Below are 26203 nucleotides of genomic sequence, written 5' to 3'. Positions count from 1 at the left end.
CCCCACACACCATATACCACCAAATTTGCAAAACTACTTCTTCCACAGCCCCTCTTACTGTCAAAATATTTTCCAAGACAGCTGAGCTCTGCAAGTGCATCGTAGAGAAATTTATTAATTAAAAGCAGGTTACTTGGGAGGAGGAAACTTTGCTTCAGAATTCCCTTGACCAAATATCCCCAAATTTGCCCCACAAAGTCTATCCCAGACCCTGATATGGCATAGCAGGTGCACTTTGAAGCACTTTGAATAATAAAAGCAATTCACGGGGGAGGGGGGGAAAATGGAGGGAGGAGGGGGAGAGGGGAGGGATGTATCTCAGGAGACCCTGAATAAATGACTAGATAAATTGTACCTCAGCCCTCAAACTGACATATTGAGTTTCAATCTTATTTGAATGTGCCTGTGAATTTGAGAGCACTTTGAAAAACAGACTTGAAACTGACATGCTGTTTCTATCCTGCTTGTGAACCAGATTTCTGGTTTGCATCAGCCTTGCAAACAACTTCTTAGAACCAGAATAAAATTCTAATAACTTACAAAATATAGTGCATTGTACAGCTGCTCAAAGGAGACTTAAGATGGGATACAGTGAAAATAGACCAGTCTTGACAAATCCACTAGAGCTTATCACCGGGGAAGATGACAAAAAATGAAAGCTGAGACAAAGATGAAGTCATGGAAAATAAAGTGCTATAGGATCATATAGGGGAGGCAAACAGAGAGGAAAAAGGTTCATTCTCCTTTACAGTGACAGGGTGGGATTGGACTTCAATTTTGAGACAAAGGCTAAAAACTCTGTTTTTAAAAAAGTTATGGTTTAGATTCTGTAGACGTTGATGTCACTGGTCTCTACATCCACATAGGCAAGTTTCATATTTGCCATGAACAGGTAGATTTTTCAAGCCCTGGCTACAGGTAAAAAAAATTCTTAAAAGTTAAGGGACTGTATGCATGACAAACTGAAGTCTTCTATTTAATAGGTTTAATTAATACAGTTCTATTTTATATAACACCAATCACCATATTATTTAGGTGCTTCGAGCTACTCAATCTTCTTTCCTCTTTTGTTGTTTGTAATAAGCTTTACAGCATTTAATCTATAGTATATTTTGTTTAATCTTTTATTCTTCACAATGCTTTCAAAGTGAAAACCCTGGATTGCTTACGTGAATGACAGACACCTAGTATGTAATCATATTAAACACCTGCATGCTTCTGATGTATTGTGAGGCACATGGCCACAAAACCAACCCCGAGATGTGCGTATGACATATAGCTAGACTTCTTGAAAAAATATGATTTTATAAGAGTGATTTTATTTAAAAACAAAACACTGCATTTTCGAATAGATGGCTAACAAGTGGAAGTGTTATGAGCGCTTAGATTTCTCCTTTCTTAATATAAAATGTATAACAAGTTGCTTAATGCATATATAATGCAGGAAATTCAACATCCTAAATGAGTGTAGTAAGCCATATTTTCAAAACTGAATAGGTGGTTATGTATTTTTCATTTTCTGCTTGAAGTATTAGGCACTGGCTCCTGCTAGATGTATGACGACTGAGTAGATGGCTCCTATGGTTTTATCTTAGTATGGCCAAGCCTACGTTCTTAACCAATTTCTTAGAAGGATAAAATTGTAATTTATCCCTTTCACCCACTGTATATGTAAGTGAAATTCAGTAATATGAAGTGAAGCTCGTTTCTTTGTTCCAGCGGGGGCGCCTATGTTACAAATACCAGATTGCAACTGTGTTTAAATGGCTAAAATATACATGGCCTTCATTTCTTTGGACTGTCCAGAATCCTCTAACAATACCAGTCTATTTCTAAATCAATGATCCCTTTCCCCCCCGTATTAGTTTCATACCCCAATTTTTTTATCTTTCCAATTAATTGTCTCCTGGAGGTCAAACACCTCTCTGGTTATGGAGTCTATTTTCTGCTGCATGCGTTGATTCTCCTGTAGTAAACGGGAGGAGGAAAAGAATAAAAGAGGAAAAAGACAGACTAGTAAAGGAAACAAAAAACAGATAAAGGAAACTAAATAGTAAAAAAATCAACCAAAGAGTCTGTAAGGATGAGAGTTTAAAAACATAGATGGCATCTTAGGCTAATATGACACCTTCCTCTTTCAATCACACAAGGATATTGTAACTAGCTTTATTTATACACTAATGTTATATGGAGCAGGCAATATATAAAATAACTTTAAAAATTCTTTTCTCTATGGACTGAAAAGTTATTTGGCTATTAAAGATGAGCCCGGAACCACAGGCCTAGGTATAAATTAATGTAACCCCTTTTTATGTTAATTCTTATAAATTATGACAAATGCAATACATTAAAAAAAGTTCAATGCCACAAAATTAATGAAATTTACTTAAAATACAGCATTGATGCAAGATATTAGAAAACAGGTTAAAACACTGACTTTTACATTTCCTAGCCTCTGACTTACCCTTGCAGCCTCATTCACCATAACAGAAAAAGGTATAAACATAACAATTGTCCAATATCAAAATGTTTGCAATGTATTGGATGCTAGCTATAGAAAGTTGAGAATAACATCTGTACCAGTGTAAAACAAGTGTACTTTGGTTGTAATATGTTTGGGAAAATGTAATACATCCCAAGTCGGTGGTCGGGTATGCAGCAAACGGAATACAAACAGGATGATCAGGAAGAAAGAGCACGTTCCTTTGAAAAGGTGTATTATTTATGTATTCTGCTTTCAAAACATAGAAACTCTAGGACATAGTATCTCAGACTATAGATAAGTGTTCCATATCTTTTTTAGAACAGTCACACTGCAAGATTTAGGGGTTATTTTTGGCCCAGGCAACTTAGAAAGTTAACCAATATATATGCTGAAGTGTTGAAGGCAATATGTGAATTAGTGTAAAAATTTCAATTTCAACTCATGAGGTATTTGTATTAGAACAGTGTTTTTCAACCTTTTTTTCATTTGTGGACCCCTAAAATATTTCAAATGAAGGTGTGGACCCCTTTGGAAATCTTAGGCATAGTCTGCAGACCCCCAGGGTTCTGTGGACCACAGGTTGAAAACCATTATATTAGAAAATATGTAATAACACAGTAAACATATTAGATATTAATGCCCAACAAAACCACAATTTCTAAAGCAATCTGTAAGAAATATTACAAAAAGTACTTCTGTAACTCAAAGAACCTTTTCTAACTTTTACACTTGTGTGTGTTGACAGAGTATTAGGTTTATCACCTCATGTTATAAAATGGAAAACAATAGAAAGAAGGAAAGGAAAGAAGAAAGAAAGAAGGAAAGAAAGAATTGTGTATTTAGACAAGATAAAGCATCCAGCAATGAAATGCCTGTCAAATAATTCTAGGTAATGTACAGTGGAGTCGCATCATAGGCGCATTTAACTTACGCAATTTTAACTATACGCGCTCGGCAAAACAAAAAATAACAATTTAAATACCATACCTGTAGTGCGGGTGATTCCACCCGCCATTCCACTCAATGAGCGTTTGACTATACGCGATTTTGGCCTTATGCGCTGACTTCATAACTTAACCCCTGCGGAAGATGCGACTCCCCTGTACTACTGTGATCAGAGGTGGCCTTAGCATTTTTGGTGGGCCTACTAAAATTTTTCTTATGCCCTCAAAATATAACCGATCCCAATCTGTTATAATCATGCCCCTATAATCATGTCCCTGGGCTAGCCTGAGGATTTTGGGGACAATTAGAGAGAATTCTTTGATATCCCAACAGATCAACTCATTTTGCATCTGTGAGTGGAGGTGGTGTCTGTGCTAAAATCAACCTTCGGCTGATCAAGGGACCCCATTGGTTGTGTTGGGTTACGTGCATAATGCCAACATTTAGAAAAGTATTACAATGAATAACTGTCTGAATAACCTGCAAGTGTGGGTGCCCTTTGGCCCCCATTTTGTGAAGTGTCCATATGCATCTGGTGAATATAAGCATTTATGTGCTGTTGCACTTTACAAACGTTAATAATCCAGACCCTCTGAGGCAGTTAAGTATTCCAGATAAAAAAGCTCAACCAGAAAGGTTCAGTGACCCAACTAAGGCCCCAGAGGAAGTAAGTGTCAGACCCAGGATTAGAATATGCAAGAGATCCTTGCTCTCAGTGCTTAGTCCACTACATGCTGTGAAAAGACAGTTACCTTTTTTTGTAACTGGTGTTCTTCGAGATGTGTTGCTCATATCCATTCCATTGTAGGTGTGTGTGCTTGCCACATGCACCAGTTCTGGAAGTTTTTCCCTCAGTGGTATGCGTAGGGGACCAGCTCTGGGGCCCTCTGGAGTGGGGCACATATGCTATGGGGTGGGCGACCAGGATGGCTGCCGAGGGTGGCTCGCCAAAGAGGGTGCCGTGCGCTGGCCCAGTGCTCCACTTGTGTGCTGCGGCCAAGTGGCCGCAGCGCTGGTTCTTCTCCACCCAGCCCAGCCCTGCTCCTCTCGGCCAGTGGGCCCAGGGCTGCCTTCTCCCTTCCCACTACCCCTACCCCCCCACCCACTTGGCTCCTCTTGGCCAGCCAGCCACCAGCTGAGGAGGGCTCCTGCCAGTGAAAGGGGTGGAGAGGAGCCCTCAGCCATCGCGGCTCCGCTCCGGCCCCACCTCTTCCCTGCAGAGGCTTGTATCACTTGGTGGACGGGGAGCCTCGGCAGCAGGCCCAGGGGTTTCTGGCTGCCGTGTGCCGAGGACAGTTAGGCTCCCCAATGACACAGCCCCTGCCTCCTCCCTGAGCTCTCAGGCCTCTGCTGGGCCTGGGGCAGTGTTGAAAAGAGGGTGGTGTGAAATGCAGAAAACGTCTGTGCCTGTGGAATATTGATATGTGAACGTAGGCATCCTTCAAATCAAGGACGGCATACCAATCTCCCAAATCCAGAGAAGGAATGATGGAGGCCAGGGAGACCATGCGAAACTTCAACTTCTTGAGATACTTGTTGACACCTCGCAGGTCCAAAATAGGGCAGAGACCATCCTTGGCCTTTGGAATGAGAAAATACCGGGAATAAACGTCTTTCCCTTTCCAATGCGTGGGGACTTCCTCTATGGTCCCGACTTGCAGGAGAGCTTGTATCTCTTGGGTGAGAAGTCACTCGTGAGAAGGGTCCATGAAGAGGGGATCGGAGGGAGGGGTTTTAAATAAACTGTAGGATGTATCCCACTGCCACCATGCTGAGGACCCAGCAGTCCATTGTTATTGCAGCTCAAGTGGGGAGGGAGGAAGGAAGGCAGTTTGAAAACAAAAAGAGGGTAGGATCTGTCTGTAGACTGGGATGTCACCCTTGGGCGCAACCTGAAAATGCCTGCTTGTTACCCTGGGGGTAGTGCAAAGAGCCTGACTGGGAGGCAGAGCTCAATTGTTGGCCCTGACGGTGCTTATAGGCCTTGCCCTTCTTGTGATAGGGCTCTGGTCTGGCTTGACTGCTAGATCTAGGAGGTTGTTTGGGTTAAACCTCTTTCTAGTGGGGGCCAGCATGTAGAGGCCTAAGGAGTGTAGGGTAGCCCTAAAGTCCTTAAGCCCACGTAATTTTGTGTCTGTTTGTTCCGCGAATAGGGCCCAGCTGTCAAAAGAGAGGTCTTGGAGTGAAAGCTGGGCCTCTGTTACCAGCCTAGAGGACATCAATCACAATGCCCGCCTCATTACCATGGCCATGGATCTTGCAGCCGAATCCACCACATCAGAGGCAGCCTGGAGGGAAGCCTTTGCCACCAATTTTCCCCTCACCCAGGATGGCAAGGAACTCTAGTTTGGACTTCTCAGACAATGAGTCTTCAAATTTGGAGATTGACTGCCAAACATTAAAATCATACCTCCTAAGTAGGGCCTGATGGTTTGCCACTCGGAGTTGTAGGCTAGCAGACGAGTAAATCTTTCTCCCAAATAAGTCAAGCCTCTTGCCATCCTTATTTTTGAGAGTTGGGCCTGGTTGCCCTTATCTCTCTTTCATTGGCCGCCGAGACCACTAGGGAGTTCGGGACCAGGTGAGAGTACAAATATTTGAACCCCTTTGCGGGCACATAATACTTCCTCTCTGCCTGCTTGGAGATGGATGGGAGGGAGGATAGGGTTTGCCACAAAGTTTTTACAAGCTTTATCACCCTATCATGTCCGGGGAATGCCACCCTGGATGAGGCCACCGCAACCAAGATGTCAAACAGCCCATCAGTGGGTTGCGCCAACTCCTCTGCCTCTAACCCCAGGCTCGCTGCCTTTTTAGCAGCTCCCGGTGTGCCCTATGGCACTATCTGTGATAGTCCCGCCACTGCCTCATCTGGTGAGGAGGTGAGGGCAGGAGGAGAGGTGACCTCCAACTATGGCTAGGGGAGGCTCGTGGGCACCTTGCTTGGACCCTGCGTCCAAATCCGGGAGCAGGCGGGAAACAGTAGCTGACCTTCTCTCTGACGCAGTACCGAGGGACCCAGTACCGAGGAGGAGGAGGAGGAGGAATGGTCTTGTCTCGGGAACAACTGCGGTGCTGACGTGGCCCTGAAGTCCTCTTCCTGCTTGCTTCCGTGACGCTTGTGGTACTGAAGCTCCAAGTCCTGGAGCTGTCTGCTCGGGACACGGTGGCGGAGCTCAGTGGATTGGCAACGGGCATCTGGCGATCGACACCTAGAGCTCTGGGATCGGTGCTGTGAGTCCAATGACCAAGAGCAGGATGGCGAGGAGCGCTGCCTCAACCCAGGTGATTGCCAGACACGCAGCACCAATCTATGCCTCAGCAACAAGGATCAGCCACACCATGACTCCAATGGGGTCCTTTGTCCCGGGGAGTGATATCTCCTGTCTGGAGACCGGTGTCATTCTGGGAACCAATGATCCGTTGTGGCCCTGTATCGGCCATTGGGTGAGCGGCGCCATCCCATGGGGGACAGTTGCCGAGAGTCCTGCGAATAAGGCCAGGAACTTCAATCGGACTGGCCAGGTCAGAAGCGCCTCACTGGGAATCGTCACTTTGACATCGACCGCCGTGTTGCTAGGGAGCAATGCCACACCAACAGGGACCGTGGTACAGGTCCCAGTGCTGACTTCCCCCTGGAGCTGGCCACATCTTGGCAAGGCGTCAGGGGCACCAGTAAAGACAATGTCTTTTGCAGCCTGGAAGGCCTCCAGTGTGTACAGGACTTCCATGTGCAGGGGCCTCTGCCACTACCTGGGGTGGGCGGTGGGTCTCTAGGAGGGCTGGTTGGCCTAGCTGGCAATGTCAGTGTCTGGCTGGGTTCCGGAGACTTATTGCCTCACAAGGGTCTATACTCCTCCCCAGACTTTCCCTTTGCTACACAGGAGGTCGGGGAACGCCTCTCCCCAGGCACTTCTTTTGCTTCTTACCTGGTACAGGGGACTGGGACTGGCACCGGGAGGCTGATGCCGGGGGTGCACTTTGCACCGATGCTGCCGTACTTGGTGCAGAGTCTGATTTTGGTGGCTCAGAGCCTGGCGCAAGGGCCGACTCCATGAGGAGCGCTCTTAATCTTATGTCCCGCTCCGTTTTTGTCCTGGGCTTGAAGCTCTTACAAATGCGATACTTAATTGATATGGGCTTCCTCCAAACACTCTAAGCAACTTTGATGAGGATTGCTAATCGGCATAGTCTTCCGACTGCCATCACCAGGCTTAAAGCCCGGGGAGTGGGGTATGCCCCATCCCCAGGCTAAGTCCCAGAGGGAACTGTCTAAGGCTGTCTAAGATGGGGCGGGCAAACTTTTTGGCCTGAGGGCTGCATCAGGTTTCAGAAATTGTATGGAGGGCCAGTTAGGGGAGGCTGTGCCTCCCCAAACCTCCCCAAACAGCCAGGCATTGCCCAGCCCCTACCTCCTATCGCACCCCCACTGCTTCTCGCCGCCTGACGGCCGCCCCATCCACCCTGCCCCTGCTCTCTGTCCCCTGACCGCCCCCGGACCCTCCCGGCCCTAACTGTCGCGCGCCACCCCATCCAACCCCCCCCCTTCCTGACTGCCCTCTGGGGACCCCTGCTCAATCCACCCCCACCCTGCTCCCTAACCACCCCCGGAACCCCCGCCCCTGACTGCCCCCCGCTGCCCCATCCAACCCCCCCTCCTTCCTGACTGCCCCCCCTGCACCCATCCAACCACCCCTTCTCCCTGACCGCCCCCAGAACCCCCGATCCCCACCCTCTGACCGTCCCCACCCCTGGCCCCTGACCACCCCCTGAACTCCCCAGCCCTCTATCCAACCCCCCCGTTCCCCGCCCCCTTTCCGCACTGCCTAGAGTGCTGTTGGCTGGCAGCACGGCTGCACCAGGACAGGCAGCCACACTGCCTGGCTAGAGCCAGCCACGCACCGTGCAGCACAGAGCACCGGGTCAGGCCAGGCTCTGCAGCTACGCTACCCCACCCCAAGAGCTCGCAGTCCGCTGCCCAGAGCCCACGGTGCAGTGAGCTGAGGCTGCGGGGGAGGGAGGACAGCGGGGGAGGGACCGGGGGCAAACCTCCCGGGCCAGGGGCCGGGTAGAAGGGTACCGCGGGCCATAGTTTGCCCACCTCTGGTCTAAGCTATCTAGAACACTAACAGTTAAGAAGACAAAGAACTACTTATCTATTTACAACACTAAGAGAAAACCACTGGGAAAGTAAGCGCTTGCCGAAGCAAGGAGACATTCCAGCACTGTCACTGGTGGAAAGAAGGAACTGAGGGTGTGGGGAGCTGGCAGCGCCCTTTATACCATATGTTCACCACTCCAGAGGGCACCAGACCAGTCCCCTACGCATACCACTGAGGGAAAAACATCCAGCACCAGTGCATGTGGCAAGCACACACATCTACAATGGAATGGACATGAGCAAGCCCTCGAAGAAGAACAACCCCTTCTCCTGGCCAGAGGTCATATTGGCTGCATACATCAGTCTTAGCACCATAAGCTGCACCCCCATCAGTACCATATCCTCCCACTACTGATCAGGGGTTTTCTCAAAAGTCTTCTGAGTTTCACAGGACCCCAAAGACCGACCCAGGGAACTGGTAGGGTAGTGGAGGAACTGGGGGAGGGAAGGGGGGGAAGGAAGAGAAGAGGAGGAATGAATAACTTTCAAATGTTATAGCCTTGATTGGTGTATCTAATTAAAAGAACTAGAAACTGACATTCCTTGGACCTACAATTTAATATGGGGTTGGCAGACAAGAAGCTGGCACTGATTTTGAGAACCAGTACCATGCCAATTGAAAACAACACATTCATGTACACCTGCGCAAACATAAGCCACAATGCAAACCTAATTAGAGGTCATTCACAAACACTGAAATTCCCCCCATCCCCTTTTTAAATAAACTGTAAAACAAACGTTTTTGGGAAAGCAAAGAAAGTTAAATTCATTTGAGGCTGGTGTCTGGGATTGGGACAACAGCCCAATATTTGGGTGTGGTGATAGAGCAGGAGTTCGAGCTATGGAAAACTGCCAGTCTATGAACCCATGTTTTGCGAATAGAGGCATTAGACTTGTGTTCACAAAAAGAAAATATTGGTCTGAGGCCCAGTAATTAGATTTTTTTTTTTTTTTTTTTTTTTTTTTTTTTAAGTATTTTACCATATCCAATATAAATTTTTGTAAATTTCATAGGAACATTCCTAACTTTTAAGTAAATTCATAAAAATTAAGATAGAATGGTAACTCATAAAATACTGATTGGATAAGTTTATGTTCCTGTCACTACAACTATTTTTTGAGCAACAAAAAGTCCAATCTGATATTTGTGTCTATTTTGTATACGGGAAATACGTACATATCCAAACTTGATATAGTCTATCTACATCAAAACAAAAGAACATAACAGCCATACTGGGTCAGACCAAAGGTCCATCTAGCCCAGTATCCCGTCTTCCGACAGTGGCCAATGCTGGGTGCCCCAGAGGGAATAGACGGAACAGGAAATCATCAAGTGGTCCACTCCTTGTCGCCCATTCCCAGCCTCTGGCAAACAGAGGCTAGGGACACCATCCCTGCCCATCCTGACTAATAGCCATTGATGAACCTATCCTCCATGAATTTATCTAGCTCTTTTTTGAACCCTGTTCTAGTCTTGGCCTTCAGAACATCCTCTGGTAAAGAATTCCACAGGTTGACTGTGCGTTGTCTGAAGAAATACTTCCTTTTGTTTGTTTTAAATATGCTGCCTATTAATTTCATTTGGTGACCCCTAGTTCTTGTGTTATGAGAAGGAATATACAACAACATTTCTTTATTTACTTTATCCCTCATATATTTCCATAAGTACAGCCATATGACATTGAATGTGTACAAACCTCTATTAGTTCATCTCTCTGACGAAGGCCCTCTTTAAGTTCATCCATCTTATACTGTAGAACATTGCACATGTGTTTCTGCCTTTCCAATTCCTATATTAAATAAATATCAGTAAAGCAGTGCATGCTTTGTTGAGGGTTTGAAACATACATTTTCAATATACATTAAAATAAACATATTATGAACATCAGTAAATAGCAGTATTAGCAATGATTTTCTCTTGCATTTCAGACTCCTTAAAAGTTAGAATTTACAGGTTCAGGGTTTGAATAGTTTTCCAGACACTAAGTAGCTAAATGACTAAACCTACTAACTGGGAATGTGGGCAACCCAACAATAAGGTGTAAGTGCAATGAGCTGGTGAGAAGCCCACCCAATTATTGAATCTGCACAATGCTCTTTTTGTATTATATTTTCTAGCTAGTGTTGAAAAATTTGGGGCCTGGACCTTTGTGGAAAGGAGGAATCTAAGTGACTGACAAAATAATTATTCCCTCCCAACACACACACTTCAACAGAACATTCCGGTTCTTAATAATTTTTAATCATGATATAGCTTCTCTGTCATATCTGCTTAAAAAATAATCTCAATATTCAAGGTAGCTACTGACCATCAGGCTCTATTTTCATTAAAAAAAAATCAGGCTTTTATATTACAGTTTAATACTCAAAGTATCAGTACCTTTGACTTCTCTTCATTTTCCCTATAGAATTCTGCCATCTGCTCTTCCCTTTCCTCAATGACATCCTTTAGCGTATCCACTTGATAAATCAAATTGTTTTTCTCATTATCTAGCTGAGCATTAGAAACCATAGCTTTCTTATACTTCTCTTCAACTTCAGATAGAGAATCCTGCACAGATGTTAGAAAAATTAGCATTAATTTAACTGTTTGATGAATCCGTATAAATGCTACCTGTGGACATAATACTGAAGAGCTTACATTTGTTTTGAACTAAAATCATACCAACATTTTAATTTACTAAGTACTGTTTGAGGTCTTTCTGTAGAAATATAAATTAAATTACAATAAGTTTCTATTATTTAGTTGATAGTGTTAATTGCACTGCAAAATTGTTGCAAATGTATGCAACAAATTACAGAATAACTTTTCACCTGCATTTTTTCCTGTGCCACCCCCGGAACTTAGAATCTTACTAATATGTCTAACTTTGGAAGATGTAGGAGCTATTGCCCCCTAGCCTATGCATTTTCGTTTTTCTGTCAGTTTGTGTCACAGCCATAACATTTGTTCAGTGTTTGCAGGTGTAAACGTTTTTAGGAATTTAGTAAAATTACAAAATTGATAAGAGCTGAAATGATTAACCAAATAAATTACCTAAAAGTATGAAAGAAGCTCTCTCAATAATTAAGAATGATTTTAACTGATAAGTTTATTTTGGCAGGTTAAAAATCAGATACTTTAACACATTAACACCACCACAATCACTTATTGTTTTATAGCTCAGAACCTAAGTTTTAATATGGTCACAGACATTTTAGTAATCATCCCCTGTGGTTTTGGAGAAATCAGTGTTTAAACAGTTTTTGTGCCTCTAACTGCTTAGCTCTTTTACTAGTTGTGGCATATGCATCTCATTTACTTTTTGGAGAACTCCACAGTTTTGATTCATATACTTGATACTAATCTGTCTAAATAAGGTCTTTGGCTAAAGAGAAGGTGCATGTGCACAGTCTGCTATGCACCTAGTCAACCACTCTTACCCAATTCTTCTCTGCCCTGAAGGTAAAAATCAATCATGTAAACACAATTTTCAAGCACAGTAGCAAATGTCAATTATTCACATAATAGAGAAACTATTAGCCTACTTGTATCCTTGAAATATGCAGTGATCTCAATACAAGATAATTTTAAAGTGCAAAATCTCAATATAATAGATTCATATAAATTAGAGGTGGCCTGTTAGATCATCAAATCCATCTTCTTGCCAGTGTAGGACTGTTCCCCCACTATACATTCTCGAGTGTTCTGTTGTTTATTTTTCAAAGTTGGAACTGATGGCGTTTCCACCAATTCCACTTTCTGAAGGAGATTATTCCATAATCTAACACATTTTCACTATTGGGAAGCTGTTCCTTACAGCCCAAATCTTCCTTTTCATAATTTCATCTAATTATGTCTACTCATACCTCCTTTTCTCACTTCCAGGATCCAGAAGCCCTGTGCTGGAGAAACACAGTATCTCAAGCACCCTTCCCAGGACAAAAACTTATAAATGCCATACTGAATTAGAATGACAGTATTTGGAAGAAATTGGTAGATAGGGTCTCAGAATAATCGTGCATGGATAAATTAATAGATTAAACTTGCAGAATATGACGGTTTATGAGCATGATGAAAAAGCATTCATTTGTTCTATGTTCCACCAGAAAATAAAGGACATCTTCAAAGTGGAAGTCATACATATCAGAAGATGGAAAACCATAACAAATAAAAAAATTACACGTAAGGAAATTTTTCATGTGTCTCTATACTCTGGGAAGTAGCAAAGAGTAACCAGATATTAAAGTCAGACAAAGAAAAACAATTAAAATATAGATAAAAGCTTTATACAACTATATACAAAGGAATTTCTAATTTTAGATTAAGAGAAGCACAAACACAACTTCTGCTTAGGTCACTATAACAATTCTGCAATGAATGGTGAAAGCATTAATTGTTGAAAATTAAGTGTCTGCTTTGCAGATCTCATCAAAAGTAGCTCTCATCTCTTCTGCTTATGAAGTGGTTGTTCACCTAGTTGAGTGTGCATTGAGTCCCTGACAGATAAATGTATAAGCCTTAAGGTGTGTTTGTGCCCATGAAAAGAACATTAGTTATTCCATTCCATAGTAAGATCAAATAAAGTTTTATGGCCCTTAGTATTTCCAAAGGATATGTAGATTTGGGGGGGGGGGGAGGGCAGGGGACGGAGCTTAAATGGAAATTAAAAGGAACAGACGAGTGAAATAGCTGCAAGCTGCAAGGAAATGTCTGAAAAACACGATAATAGAGGCTCACACAATATGTACCCCCCTCCCAAAAACCCACACCAAAACAGAAAGAGGACCAACAAAAGAAAAGTACAAGAGGTGGCTAGAGATAAAAAAAAAAGACATTTAAAAAAACTAGAAGTTAAATCCTATTGAGGAAAATACAAAGTGTAAAAATATAATTAGGCAGGCCAACAAAGAATATGAAGACCAACTAGCAAAAGACAAAAACATTTTTGCTCTTAGTTTTTAAGTATATCAGAAGCAAAAAGCCCACCAAACAATCAGTGGGACCACAGGATAATTGAGATACCAAAGGAGCACTCAAGGAAAACAAGGCTGAGGAGAAGCTAAATGAATTCTTTGCATCAGTCTTCATTGCAGGGGATGTGAGGAAGGTTCCCACACTTGAGCCATTTTTTTAGGTGACAAATCTGAGGAACTGTCCTAGATTGAGGTATCAATAAAGATGATTTGGGAATAAACTGCTAAATTAAACAGTAATAAGTCACCAGGACCACATGGTATTTATGAAAGAGTTCTGAGGAACTCAAATATGAAATCACAGAACTACTGACTGTGGTATGTTACCTATCGCTTAAATCAGATGACTGGTGGATAGTTAACGTAATGCCAATTTTTAACAAAGGCTCCAAAGGTGATCCTGGCAACTACAGGCCAGTAAGCCTAAACTTCAGCACCAGGCAAATTGGTTGAAACTATAGTAAAGAATTATCAGAAACATAGATTAACACAATATGTTGGGGAAGAGTCAACACGGCTTTGTAAAGGGAAATCATGCCTTGCCAAATCTATTAGAATTCTCTAAGGGTGTCAAATATGTGGACCATGGTGAAATAATGGATATAGTATACTTGGACTTTCAGAAAGCCTTTGACAAGGTCTCTCACCAAAGGCTCTTAGCAAAGTAGGCAATCATGGCATAAAAGGAAAGGTCCTCTAATGGATCAATAACAGGTTAAAAGATAGGAAACAAAGGGTAGGAGGAACAAATGGTCATTTTTCACAGCGGAGAAAGTTAAATAGTAGGGTCCCCAAAGGATCTGTACTGGGACAAAGTTACAAAGCGATCTCACAAAACTGGGTGACTGGGCAACAAAATGGCAGATGAAGTTAATTGGCAATAAATGCAAAAGTAAAGCACGCTGGAAAACATAATCCCAACTATAAACACAAAATGAAGGGATCTAAATTAGTTGTTACCACTCAAGATAGATAGAAGTGATTGCAGATAGTTATCTGAAAACATCTGCTCAATGTGCAGCAGCAATCAAAAAAGCTGAATATGAAGAATCATTAGGAAAGGGATAGATAAAGAAAATATCATAATGTCACTATATAAATCCATGCTATGCCCATACCTTGAATAATGCACGCTCTTTGGACACTCCATCTCAAAAGATGCACATTAGAATTGGAAAATAGTACTGAGAAGGGCAACAAAAACGATTAGGGGTACAGAACAGCTTCCATATGAGGAGAGATTAAAAAGACTGGGACTATTCAGTTTTGAAAAGAGATGCCTAAAGGGGGATATCATAGAGGTCTATAAAATCATGAATGGTGTGGAGAAAGTGAATAGGGAAGTGTTATTTAACCCTTCACATAATACAAGAACCAGGAGTCACACCCAAAGAAATTAACAGGCATAAAAGAAACAGAAGTACTTCTCCACACAACATACAGCCAACCTGTGGAACTCACGGCCAGGGGATGTTGCAAAAGCCAAAAATATAATGGCTCCAAAAAAGAATTAGACCTATCTTCAATGAATTTATCCATCAGTGGTTATTGGCCAAGATCATTAGGGATGCAATCCAATGCTTTGGGTGTCCCTAAACTTCTGTCTGCCAAAAAGTGGGACTGGATGACCAGGGATGGATCACTCAATTGCCCTGTTCTGTTCATTCCCTCTGAAGCATCTGGCAAGGCCACTGTCAGAAAACAAGATACCAGACTAGCTGGACCATTGGTCTGAACCAGTATGGTCCTTCTTATGTTCTCATGTTAAAGTAGAAAGATACTCTATTGGGGACAAATTCCAGAGTGGTACAAAAACCACAATTATCTCTGGAAAAAACTGCAACTACAGGTCTTTAATAAAAGGGGTCCCTTTGTTCGCTTATTTTTCTAGTTGAAGTGACTGCTGAAAATTTTTTCTTCTTCTCATCATGAGGAAAAGGCAGGTGCCAACAGAAAAAGAGTTGGTGAGAGCTTGGAGGACCAAAGTTGAATTCCATTGTACAACAGGTTGATTTTTAGTTTCTGATGCCTTAGAAATCTGCAGAGAAGAGGTTGAAGAGGTGACTTTTCAGACAAAAGAGAAAATGTATTGTTTGTAGAACAGACACCTGGCTTAAAATAACTGAGGCACAGGCCACTTTGAAAACTGGACAACTGAGACATTAGTATTCCTTCTCTAGTGGCCTAAAAGGTGTTTATTGTCCTTTGATCATATCAGGAAAACCATATATTTCACATTCTTTTATATATACTGAACATGCACAGCTTTCTTGATATAAAGAGGAAATCTACTAGTTCTCTGGAGTAATCAGGTGAGACAAGGCTTCAGTTTTGAGGTTCCAGCTAGGAAGAGCAGTCTCCATGAGGACTTTGATGAATTAAGTCCTTCATAATTGGCAGCTCCCAGTGGTCTGATTACAAGACTTACTAAGGCACAGTCCTCCCAGATATTTTAAATTGTATTTTCTCTGTTGGCAATGGTAAAGTTGAAGACCCATCCAAAGGAAAGAAAAAAAAATACCCATCTTCGAAGGTGGTTGATGCCAGTGTCTGGAGTAAGATAAAAGGGCCTGTTTGTTGAGTTGATTTGAAAAGTGTCTGTTTAATTAACCATTTCTGGATTAGAAGCTGAAATTTTTTTTAACTCAGTTTCTATTCTCACAGGAAGAGATCTTTTAAACTCAACCAGTCTGTTTTGGTGGTGATTCTTCACCATGACATTTGAGGCCCACATAAAACAGCCCAGATTTTCCAGAACTGTAGGACTTCTTAAGGTCTGTCTCGCTCTCTGTTTCTCTCTATATACATCTACACATACATACATACACACACACTTTTTTGTGTGTGCAAGTAGTGCCTCCCTGCCTGTTGCAATAAGTGAGGGTGAAACCACTCTTTTTTCTGTATGTAGAGATATTTTGGAGACGGCACAATTTTTGGAAGGAGAAACTTGACAATATCCCCCTGCACTCTCAGTTTCAAAAGGTGAAATGGAATGAGTTTATCCTTGAGATCACTGGACTAAGTGATTTCCCATCTCAGCACGGTAGCCAGAGTGGCTTGCCTACATGGTTATGCACAAGGAAGGAAACATGCCACTTGAGTGAGCTATGAAATGGATAAGATAGCCCAATCAGCTTGTTCATACTCTTGTATTGCTAGTTACAGTTGCCAGGAGGAAGTGCAAAAGAACTCAGATATATTATGGCTCAATGGACTATAACTGCACAGAAGATCATCAGAAGTTGCAGGCACTAAAGGGCTGATACTTAATGGGCTTGGACCATAGGAAGAATCAGAATTGATCTTCTGAAATAGCTTCTGGGGTGGCAAGATCTCTATATCAAGTTGGTCACAAACTCATGTTATTGAATTAATCTGGTGGTCTGAAGAGAGTCCCAGGCTATTTCCCTTGTTGGAGAAATATATCAGTACATCATCCAAATTATATGAGATCTGAAATACTCTGGGAGCTGATGACAATCTCAAAGACATTACTACAAATGGGAAGTAGACCTTGAGATTAACTGAACACACATAGCCCCCTGGTGATATCTCCCGAGTCAGTGCTACGGGTTCCATCCAGAAGTTCACCTTCCTGACTGCAAAATTCAAGTCCTTCACTGGACAAAAGCCACCCTCTTTCTTGGAGGCCACAAAACATTTTAAGAAAAAACTGTTCTCCTTACTCCAGAGAAGAAACACAGATGATGGCTTCTACAGGCAGCAGATTCTGTAGAGGTATCAGTATCATAGATCTGTTGGTCAGGTTCAGAAATAATACTGACTTGGAAGAATTTTGGAAGGAGACACTGAGAATTCTAGGGGGAAATGGGCTGGAAAATGGAAATAATCTACAGGCAACTCAGAAGAGCTACTCGGAAATAAAGTCACCTCAAATTTTAGCTGGAAATCTAAAATGGAGAGGCTATATAGTCAGGCTGACCTGAGGAGGTCAATGGAGGCAGATTGCACTCTTGTAAAGCTAAGTCGAAGAGTCAGAAAGCCTGAAAAAGAAGGAAGGATTCCCTTCAGACTGAGTTGAGGGTAGATGGCACTGGTGGCAGAAGCCACACAAAAAACGGTTACTCACCTTTGTAACTGTTGTTCTTTGAGATGTGTTGCTCATATCCATTCCAATTAGGTGTGCGTGCGCCGCGTGCACGATCGTCGGAGAATTTTCTACCCTAGCAACACCCGGTGGGTCGGCTGTGGAGCCCCCTGGAGTGGCGCCTTCATGGCACTGGATATATACCCCCAGCCGACCCAGCGTCCCCTCAGTTCCTTCTTGCCGGCTACTCCGACAGTGGGGAAGGGGGATGGGTTTGGAATGGATATGAGCAACACATCTCAAAGAACAACAGTTACAAAGGTGAGTAACCGTTTTTTCTTCTTAGAGTGCTTGCTCATATCGATTCCAATTAGGTGACTACCAAGCCTTACCTAGGCGGTGGGGTCGGAGTGAGACATCGCTGTGTGCAAAACCGCTGATCCGAATGCAGCATCGTCTCTGGACTGCTGTACAAGCGCATAGTGAGCGGCGAAGGTGTGGACCGATGACCAAACCGCAGCTCTACAAATGTCCTGGATCAGGACATGAGCCAGGAAGGCAGTCAAGGAGGCTTGGGCCCTCGTGGAGTGGGTGGTGAGGTGCGGCGTCGGGGCACCGGCCAGGTCGTAGCAAGCATGAATACTGGACGTGATCCAAGAGGAGACATGTTGCGAGGAGACCGGTAAGCCTTTCATCCGGTCGGCCACTGCAACGAAGAGTTGCGTCGTCTTCCTAAACGTTTTTGTACACTCAATATAGAAAGCCAGGGCCCTGCGCACGTCCAAGGAGTGCATAAGCTGGTCTTGACGGGTGGCATGCGTCTTAGGATGGAAGACCGGGAGAAATATATCCTGGTTCACATGAAAAGCTGATACTACCTTGGGAAGAAAGGCAGGGTGGGGGTGAAGCTGCACCTTGTCTTTATGGAAGACTGTGTACGGGGGCTCAGACGTGAGCGCCCTGATTTCAGAAACACGCCTCGCTGAAGTGATGGCTACCAGGAAGGCTGTCTTCCAAGATAGATAAAGGAGCGAGCAAGTAGCCAATGGCTCGAACGGGGGCCCCGTGAGCTTGGAGAGAACCAGGTTAAGATCCCACGCTGGAACGGGTTGGCGTTGCTGTGGGTATAGCTAGTCTAAGCCCTTGAGGAATCGGACGACCATCGGGTTAGAGAAAACCGAGGAAGCGTGTTCTCCTGGGTGGAACGCCGATATAGCGGCCAGGTGAACCCTGATTAAAGATATCGTCAAGCCCTGCTGTTTCAGGGATAGGAGATATTCGAGTATAAGAGGAATAGATGCCTGCAAGGGGGGCGTGGCCCGCTGCTCGCACCAACAGGAGAACAGTTTCCACTTGGCTAAGTAAGTGGTCCGTGTAGAGGGCTTTCTACTTCCCAGCGGAATCTGTTGCATGGGATGTGAGCAGTGTAGCTCTGTCCGATTCAGCCATGGAGCATCCACACTGTAAGGTGGAGCGATTGCAGGTCGGGGTGACAGAGTTGGCCGTGGTCCTGAGAGATCAAGTCTGGGCACAAGGGAAGCGTAGGGAAGTGATTGGAGTTTGTACCAATAGCTCCAGAAGCGTGGTGTACCAGTGCTGTCTTGGCCAAGCTGGAGCGACCAGAATCATACGTGCCTTGTCTCTGCGTAGCTTGAGCAGCACCCTGTGGACCAGTTGGAATGGAGGGAAAGTGTAGAACAGCTGGTCTCTCCATGGTAGGAGGAAAGCGTCCGGAAGGGAGCCCGGAGATCGCCCTTGGAGGGAGCAGAACACGTGGCACTTCCTGTTGGCTCGTGAGGCGAACAGGTCGACCTGGGGAAATCCCGACCTCTGGAAGATGGAATAAATGATATCCGGGCGAATTGACCACTTGTGCGTCTGGAAGGATCTGCTGAGACGGTCTGCTAGAGTGTTCTGGACTCCAGGGAGGAACGATGCCATGAGATGTATCGAGTGGGCAATGCAGAACTCCCAGAGTCGAATGGCCTTTTGGCACAGGGGAATCGACCGGGCTCCTCCTTGCTTGTTGATGTAAAACATGGCCGTGGTGTTGTCTGTGAGGACTGACACGCAACGGCCATGTAGGAGACCGAGAAATGCCTGACAGGCTAGGCGCACCGCCATCAGCTCTCGAACATTGATGTGCAGAGCTAGTTGGGATGCGGTCCACAGGCCCTGGGTATGGTGCTCCCCGAGGTGAGCGCCCCAACCTAGAGATGAAGCGTCCGTGACCAGGTGCAGGGATGGGTTGTTGGGCGTGAAATGGCACTCCTGCGCAAACCGCCTTGTGATCCAGCCACCAGGTGAGAGAGGTCAAGACCGAGTGCAGAACCGTGACCACCATGTTTAGGTTGTCCTGATAAGGACGGTACACCGACACTACCCAGGCCTGAAGCGGGCTAAGCCGAAGTCTGGCATGCCTGGCTACGTAAGTGCAAGAGGCCATGTGTCCCAACAGGCCGAGGCACGTCCTTACTGTGGTGATCGGGAAGACCTGGAGTCCGTGGATGATGTTTGCAATGGTATGAAACCAAGTGTCTGGCAGAAGAGCTCGGGCGAGACTGGAGTCTAAAACTGCCTCGATAAACTCTATTCTCTGGGTTGGCTCCAGAGTGGACTTTTCTTTGTTAAGGAGAATGCCTAACTCGTGGAATGCTTGTAGTATTATCCGGACGTGAGCCTGAACTTGCTCCCTGGTGCGGCCGCGCACCAGCCAGTCGTCTAGATAAGGGAACACCTGTATCCTTTGTCGACGAAGGTATGCTGCCACGACAGCCATACATTTGGTGAACACTCTCAGAGCCGTGGACAAGCCGAAGGGAAGGACGGCAAATTGGTAGTGCACATTGTTTACTACAAATCGAAGGAAGCGCCTGTGAGGGGGGTAGATTGCTATATGAAAATATGAGTCTTTCATGTTGAGGGCGGCGTACCAGTCTCCAGGATCCAGGGAAGGGATAACGGTCCCCAAGGAGACCATGCGGAACTTCAACTTTACTATGAATTTGTTGAGTCCGCGTAGGTCTAAAATGGGTCGCAGACCCCCTTTTGCTTTGGGGATCAGGAAGTAGCGTGAGTAAAACCCCCTGCCCCTTAACTCTGGGGGAACCTCCTCTATGGCCCCCATAGAGAGGAGCCCCAAAACCTCCTGTGTAAGGAGATGCTCGTGAGAAGGGTCCCTGAAGAGGGACGGGGAGGGGGGGAATGAAGAAAACTAGAGAGCGTATCCCCTCTCCACCGTGCGAAGGACCCAACGGTCGGAGGTTATAAGGGACCAAGCACGGTGGAAATGGGAGAGGCGATCCCGAAAGAAAGGAGATGGATCCTGGGTAATGGCTGGCGCGCCGTCCTCGAGCGCCCCTTCAAAAGTTTTGCCTAAGTCATGAAGGTGGCCTAGAAGGGCCTTGGTTCTGACCAGGTTGGGGGCCGGTCGACCTCCGTCTACCACCTCGTCCCCGCCTTCTGGGGAAGTCCTGTCTCGGACGAGGAGGAGGAGGGTAGAACCTTTGTGGCTGGGGCCTAAAGAGCCTCTGCTGGGGTCCTGGGACATGTATTCCCAGGGAGCGCATGATGGTTCTGGAGTCCTTGAAGCTCTGCAACCGAGAGTCCGTCTTGTCCGAGAACAACCCCTGGCCCTCGAACGGCAGATCCTGCAGGGTCTGCTGCAGTTCTGGCGGTAACCCCGAAACCTGGAGCCAGGAGACGCGTCGCATGGCTATCCCAGACACTAGTGTCCTGGCGGCCAAGTCCACAATGTCCAAGGAGGCCTGCAGGGAGGTCCTAGCCACCTTTTTTCCTTCCTCCACTAGGGCCCCGAACTCCTCCCTCGAGTCCTGGGGGACCAACTCCTTAAATTTACACATGGAATTCCATGAGTTGTAATTGTACCGACTCAGGAGCGCCTGCTGGTTTGCGGCTCTGAGCTGCAGACCCCCCGCTGAGTAAACCTTGCGTCCAAACAAATAGAAGCGTTTAGCGTCCTTCGATTTGGGCACTGCCGCCTGCTGACCATGGCGTTCTCTAGCGTTCACTGAGGAAACTACCAATGAACATGGCGGAGGATGTGTATAGAGGTACTCATGGTCTTTAGAGGGGACAAAGTACTTCCTCTCTACACCTCTGGCAGTGGGAAGGATGGAGGCCGGGGTTTGCCATATGGCATTAGCGTTAGCCTGGATCATACGGATAATGGGCAATGCCACCCGGGATGGGGCATCAGCTGAAAGGATGCTCACCACCAGGTCCTCCACCTCCACTATCTCCTCAGCCTGTAAGTCCATATTTCGTGCCACCCTACGCAACAAGGCTTTGTGGGCACCGAGGTCTATTGGAGGTGGGCCTGAGGCTGTTGTACCCGTTACTGCCTCATCCGGGGAAAATGAGGACACCACCTCAGGGGGTAAAGGATCCATATGAGGGTCCGTCTCCAAGGGTCCCTGATGTGCAGGATCCCCTGCACCAGGGTCTGGGGCCTGCGTGGGTGTCGGCACCGAAGCCTCCATGCTCCCCGGGGGAGGACAGGAGATGGTGGCCTCAGGAACCCTGGGCTCAGAGTGTGCCGAGCGAGAGGCCGCTGGTGGAGCCCCTTGACCTTGGTGATACGCCCATGGGGTCCAGAAAGACCAATGCACAGGGTCCTGTCTAAGGTCCTCTGCCCCCTCCTGCCAATGACCCAAGTCGTCTGCAGCCTGACCCTGAGCAGGGTATGCTGAACGGGAAGCCCGATCTCAAGGGCCAGGGCAGTGCCGAGCGTGGTTGCAGGGACTCATCCTGGTATGGTGCCGAGCGGTGCCGGTCCACCGGTGAACGGTCTCTGCGCGGTACCAGTGAACGGTACCGGGATCGAGAACGGTGCCGATGGCCATGTCGGTACCGGGATCCAGATCTGGATCGGGAAGACGAAGACCGTCTGTAGACTCTGTGCCGGGAGCGGCCTCGCGAACGGGAGCAGCGCTCATACCGGTGCTGAGAACTGCGTCTGGACTCCGACCGGTAGCGATGCTCAGGTCGGTGCCGAGAAGTAGACCGGTGCCGGGAGGAAGATCTGGGCCGCGAGTACGACCGGCGCCGAGATGAAGATCGGTGCCGGGACTGCGAGCGGCGTCAGGACCTGCTCCGAGACTGGGAGCGGTGCCGCGAGTCCACGCTCGGAGCTGGCGGGCTTATCAGAGCAGGCTTGCCCCTGGATTGCACAGAACGAAGGGCATGCGGTGCCGCAGGTTGAGACAGCGCCGGCCCCGTGAGGGCAATGAGGTCTTTCGCTGTAGCAAAAAAGTCTCCGGTGTAGAAGGGAGACAGGGCTCCACCACCGGACGAGGCGGTGAGCCAGTCCGCACCGGACTCAGTGGCCCTACACCCGGTGCTGGAGTCAACGGTGTTGACGAAGCCTGCCCCCTCTGGCATTCCGAAGCCAGATGCGGCTCTATCACCGGTGCGGGGGGAGCCGGTGCCTGTTGGACGGCAGCGTCCTTGGTCTTGTGGGATCTTTTATGTCCTGGAGACAGGGACCGGCGCCGAGGGGCTTGCAGCGGACGCGGTGCCGAGGGAGGACGGTGCCGTGGGGCCTTATCCGCGTCTGCTCGCGGTGCAGTACCAGAGGATGCGGCTGGGGCACTGCGCACCAAGGCGCTCGGTGCCGGAACTTGGCGCGCCGAAGGAGGATCTGGGCTAAGTGCCGCCTCCATAAGGAGCTGCTGAAGTCTAAAGTCCCGCTCCTTTTTGGTCCTGGGCCTGAAAGCCTTGCAGATCTTACACTTGTCCGCCTGGGGAGACTCCCCTAAACACTTCAGACAAGAGTCATGAGGGTCTCCTGTTGGCATAGGCTTAGCACAGGTCGCGCACGGCTTAAAGCCAGGAGCCTTGGGCATGAGCCCGGCTGTGTGCCGGGGGAGGGGGGGGGAGAGAGGATAATAGCCCCCTTAACCCCCGCTAACTACTTACAACTATCTATAATTACTCTTCAAACTATTAACTACAAACTACTAATGTAAGAATACACTTAACTATCTACAAAAACTAACGAATAAAGCTAGGGAGAGTGGAGTACAGCTATGCCGCGCTCCACAGTTCCAACGACTGTCACGGGCAATAAGAAGGAACTGAGGGGATGCTGGGTTGGCTGGGGTATATATCCAGCGCCATGAAGGCGCCACTCCAGGGGGCTCCACAGCCGACCCACCGGGTGTTGCTAGGGTAGAAAATTCTCCAACGATCATGCACACGGCACGCGCACACCTAGTTGGAATCGATATGAGCAAGCATTCAAAGAAGAACTGATTTAGACTGGGTGGAACCACAATCTGGACATTTTCTATCCCTTGCACAATTTTTTTAATCTGTATATTTCTCAGCTATCCTAGAGATCTTGAAGGGTGAACACCGGCCTTAGGAACAAGAAAGTGGTGGGCTGGCAGGTCATTACTCCTCCACTACTGGAAAAGCACCCATGGGAACTGCAAAGCTGGTATGATTCCCAGGCAGCTCTGAAAGGTGCCCAACAGAAAACTACTAGGCAGAGATCAAGAAAAATAAGATAATTTCCCTGTTAGGAGGAGGAAGAGAGCTACAGAGAACCATTACCTTACAACTGGAGGGAGAGTAAACAGAGAATATAGTGCAGTGGAGAATTTCTCAAGACGACATTTCCTGAGTCTTGAAAGGGGGAAAAAACATGTAGTGCCACTGAGCCAAAGCTGTAAGAAGGGCCCAGTAGTAATAGCACGTCAGGGGATGGACGTTCATAAGAAATAGGCTCAAACTTAAGAAGTTCTTGACTATAGATGCAAAGATTTCCAAATACTTATGAGAATATTTAGAACGTATATAATAAATATATTGACTTTGAGTTGCAGATCACCAAAACGTATGTCAGCTCTGAGTATGATCATGCCACTGAAAAAAAATCCATTACAAAATCATAATCTTGGACTGGTGCTTAAGTATCTTAAAATTAGATCCCTTAAGGATTCTTAAAATTACAATAGTAATAACAGCAATTAACTTTTTAAATCTGATATCAGTCAAGCAAAGCTTCTAGAATGTTAATTTCTATCGATAGCTTGTGCTTTATGGTAAGTGAAAAGCAATCACATTATCTGCAAATAAAACATTCCTAATGATTCATAACATCACTTATGAGATGCAGACAAGCATGCACAAAGTACTTCATGTTTATTAGCATTAAGCCCATTTTGAAACTATTCTTTCAGGTACAATGCAGAGTTAACAAAAAAGGTATCTTTTTCAAGCTGTTAAATGATAAAGGCCTGTGGATGCAAAGTGTTTTGACAAGATCAAGAAAATAGAGGACTTGTCAAATAATAGATATTTTGACAGTTAAATAAGAACTCCATATTTATATTTGAACCTGTAGTTATACATCATTACAGAATTTTTGACATCTGCATCTACGATAATATGAGTTCTTAAAGTCAGATATCCTCCAGCTCTGCCCCATTAAGGAAATTCATAAGACTGCATCAAGAATTCAATAGGCTACAGAAAAAAAAACAAAGTATTTTGACCATTTTACTATGAGGCCCATTAATACACTAACATCAAGGAGATACAAATTATGTACCTCATAACCTCAAACCAGCTATTCTGATCGCTTATGCACTCATTCTCTGAAAGGGAGATGGTTTAGTGTAGAATAATGAAATGCTGACTTTAAAACGTGTGACTTCCCTTTTATCAGAATATATTACATATTCTCTTTAAATCCCTCCACAAGAAGGCTGCTAAACAAAACAAAATCGCTGTAAAATGCAATTTAGGTAAGGTTAGAATTCTACTTGATCATTAAGAGCATCTTAAATGGGTGTAAGTGTGTGTGCATGCAACAGAAATAATTACAATTAAGAGCTCTTCATATTTAAATATTACTATTCACAAGAAATTTGAATACAGGCATCTGGATAAGAATATACTGAAAAAGACATATCAAATTCTCCTCTGCATCCAGTTTCTTCTGGGCACAGCCAAGAAAGGGGGAGGAAGGCTTCAGAATATAAATTAATTGTAAGTTATTTCTTAAATGAATTAATTGGACAGAAAACAAAGATGAGATTGCCAATTATAAGTAAAACAAATGGGAAAGTAATTGTACTTAATGTGCTGCTTAATATTTAAACTATGACAAAGGACTAGGACAATGAGAACCTTGTGTATATGACAGAAAAAGATGAACAGAGTGCAAACAAAGTATACTAAAAAAATCCACCTCTCTCTCAGTTGATACTAGTCTATCAATAGGCCATAAAAGCCTCATCTACTCCTGAATCCAATACACATGACACAGTGTATTTTTTTAAAAATATTTTTCGATTTTTAATTAACATTTTCTGAAATTTATAAGTTTAATTCTTGACAATTTCCTTGGTTAAATTATTTTGTCAGAACTATTTCCCATTTCTGTCTTTTTTCACACATTGTATGAATTTTTAATGTGCATTTATTTTCCATTAAAATATTAAACCATATATAAGGCTTCAATTAGTTTTCATCTTATTGGCACTTGATATGAAAACTGTAAACATTTAATGCTATTTTAATGTGAGACTAATAAATAACTTTGAATCTACAGGAAAATAGTATATTTTAGTAA

General features: G+C 45.3%; 1 protein-coding gene across 16 annotated transcripts in view; it reads right to left on the bottom strand.

Annotated features, from left to right (window-relative positions):
• The window catches only part of LRRFIP2 (LRR binding FLII interacting protein 2), a 171230-nt gene that overhangs the window by 21094 nt on the left and 123933 nt on the right, over positions 1 to 26203 (bottom strand). For 12 of the 16 annotated variants that reach the window (XM_054019398.1, XM_054019396.1, XM_054019400.1 and 9 more), the window contains 3 exons: positions 10972 to 11142; positions 10289 to 10381; positions 1874 to 1966 (listed from right to left, as the gene is read on the bottom strand). In XM_054019398.1, coding sequence (XP_053875373.1) covers positions 1874 to 1966; positions 10289 to 10381; positions 10972 to 11142 — 357 coding nt within the window. The remainder of the gene's footprint in view (positions 1 to 1873; positions 1967 to 10288; positions 10382 to 10971; positions 11143 to 26203) is intronic. The other 4 variants (XM_054019404.1, XM_054019403.1, XM_054019410.1 and 1 more) reach the window with 1 other exon arrangement.

This window comes from Malaclemys terrapin, chromosome 2 (genome assembly GCF_027887155.1).
Source record: "Malaclemys terrapin pileata isolate rMalTer1 chromosome 2, rMalTer1.hap1, whole genome shotgun sequence".
Classification (NCBI taxonomy): Eukaryota; Metazoa; Chordata; order Testudines; family Emydidae; genus Malaclemys; species Malaclemys terrapin.
This window is presented reverse-complemented; position numbering and strand designations above follow the sequence as displayed.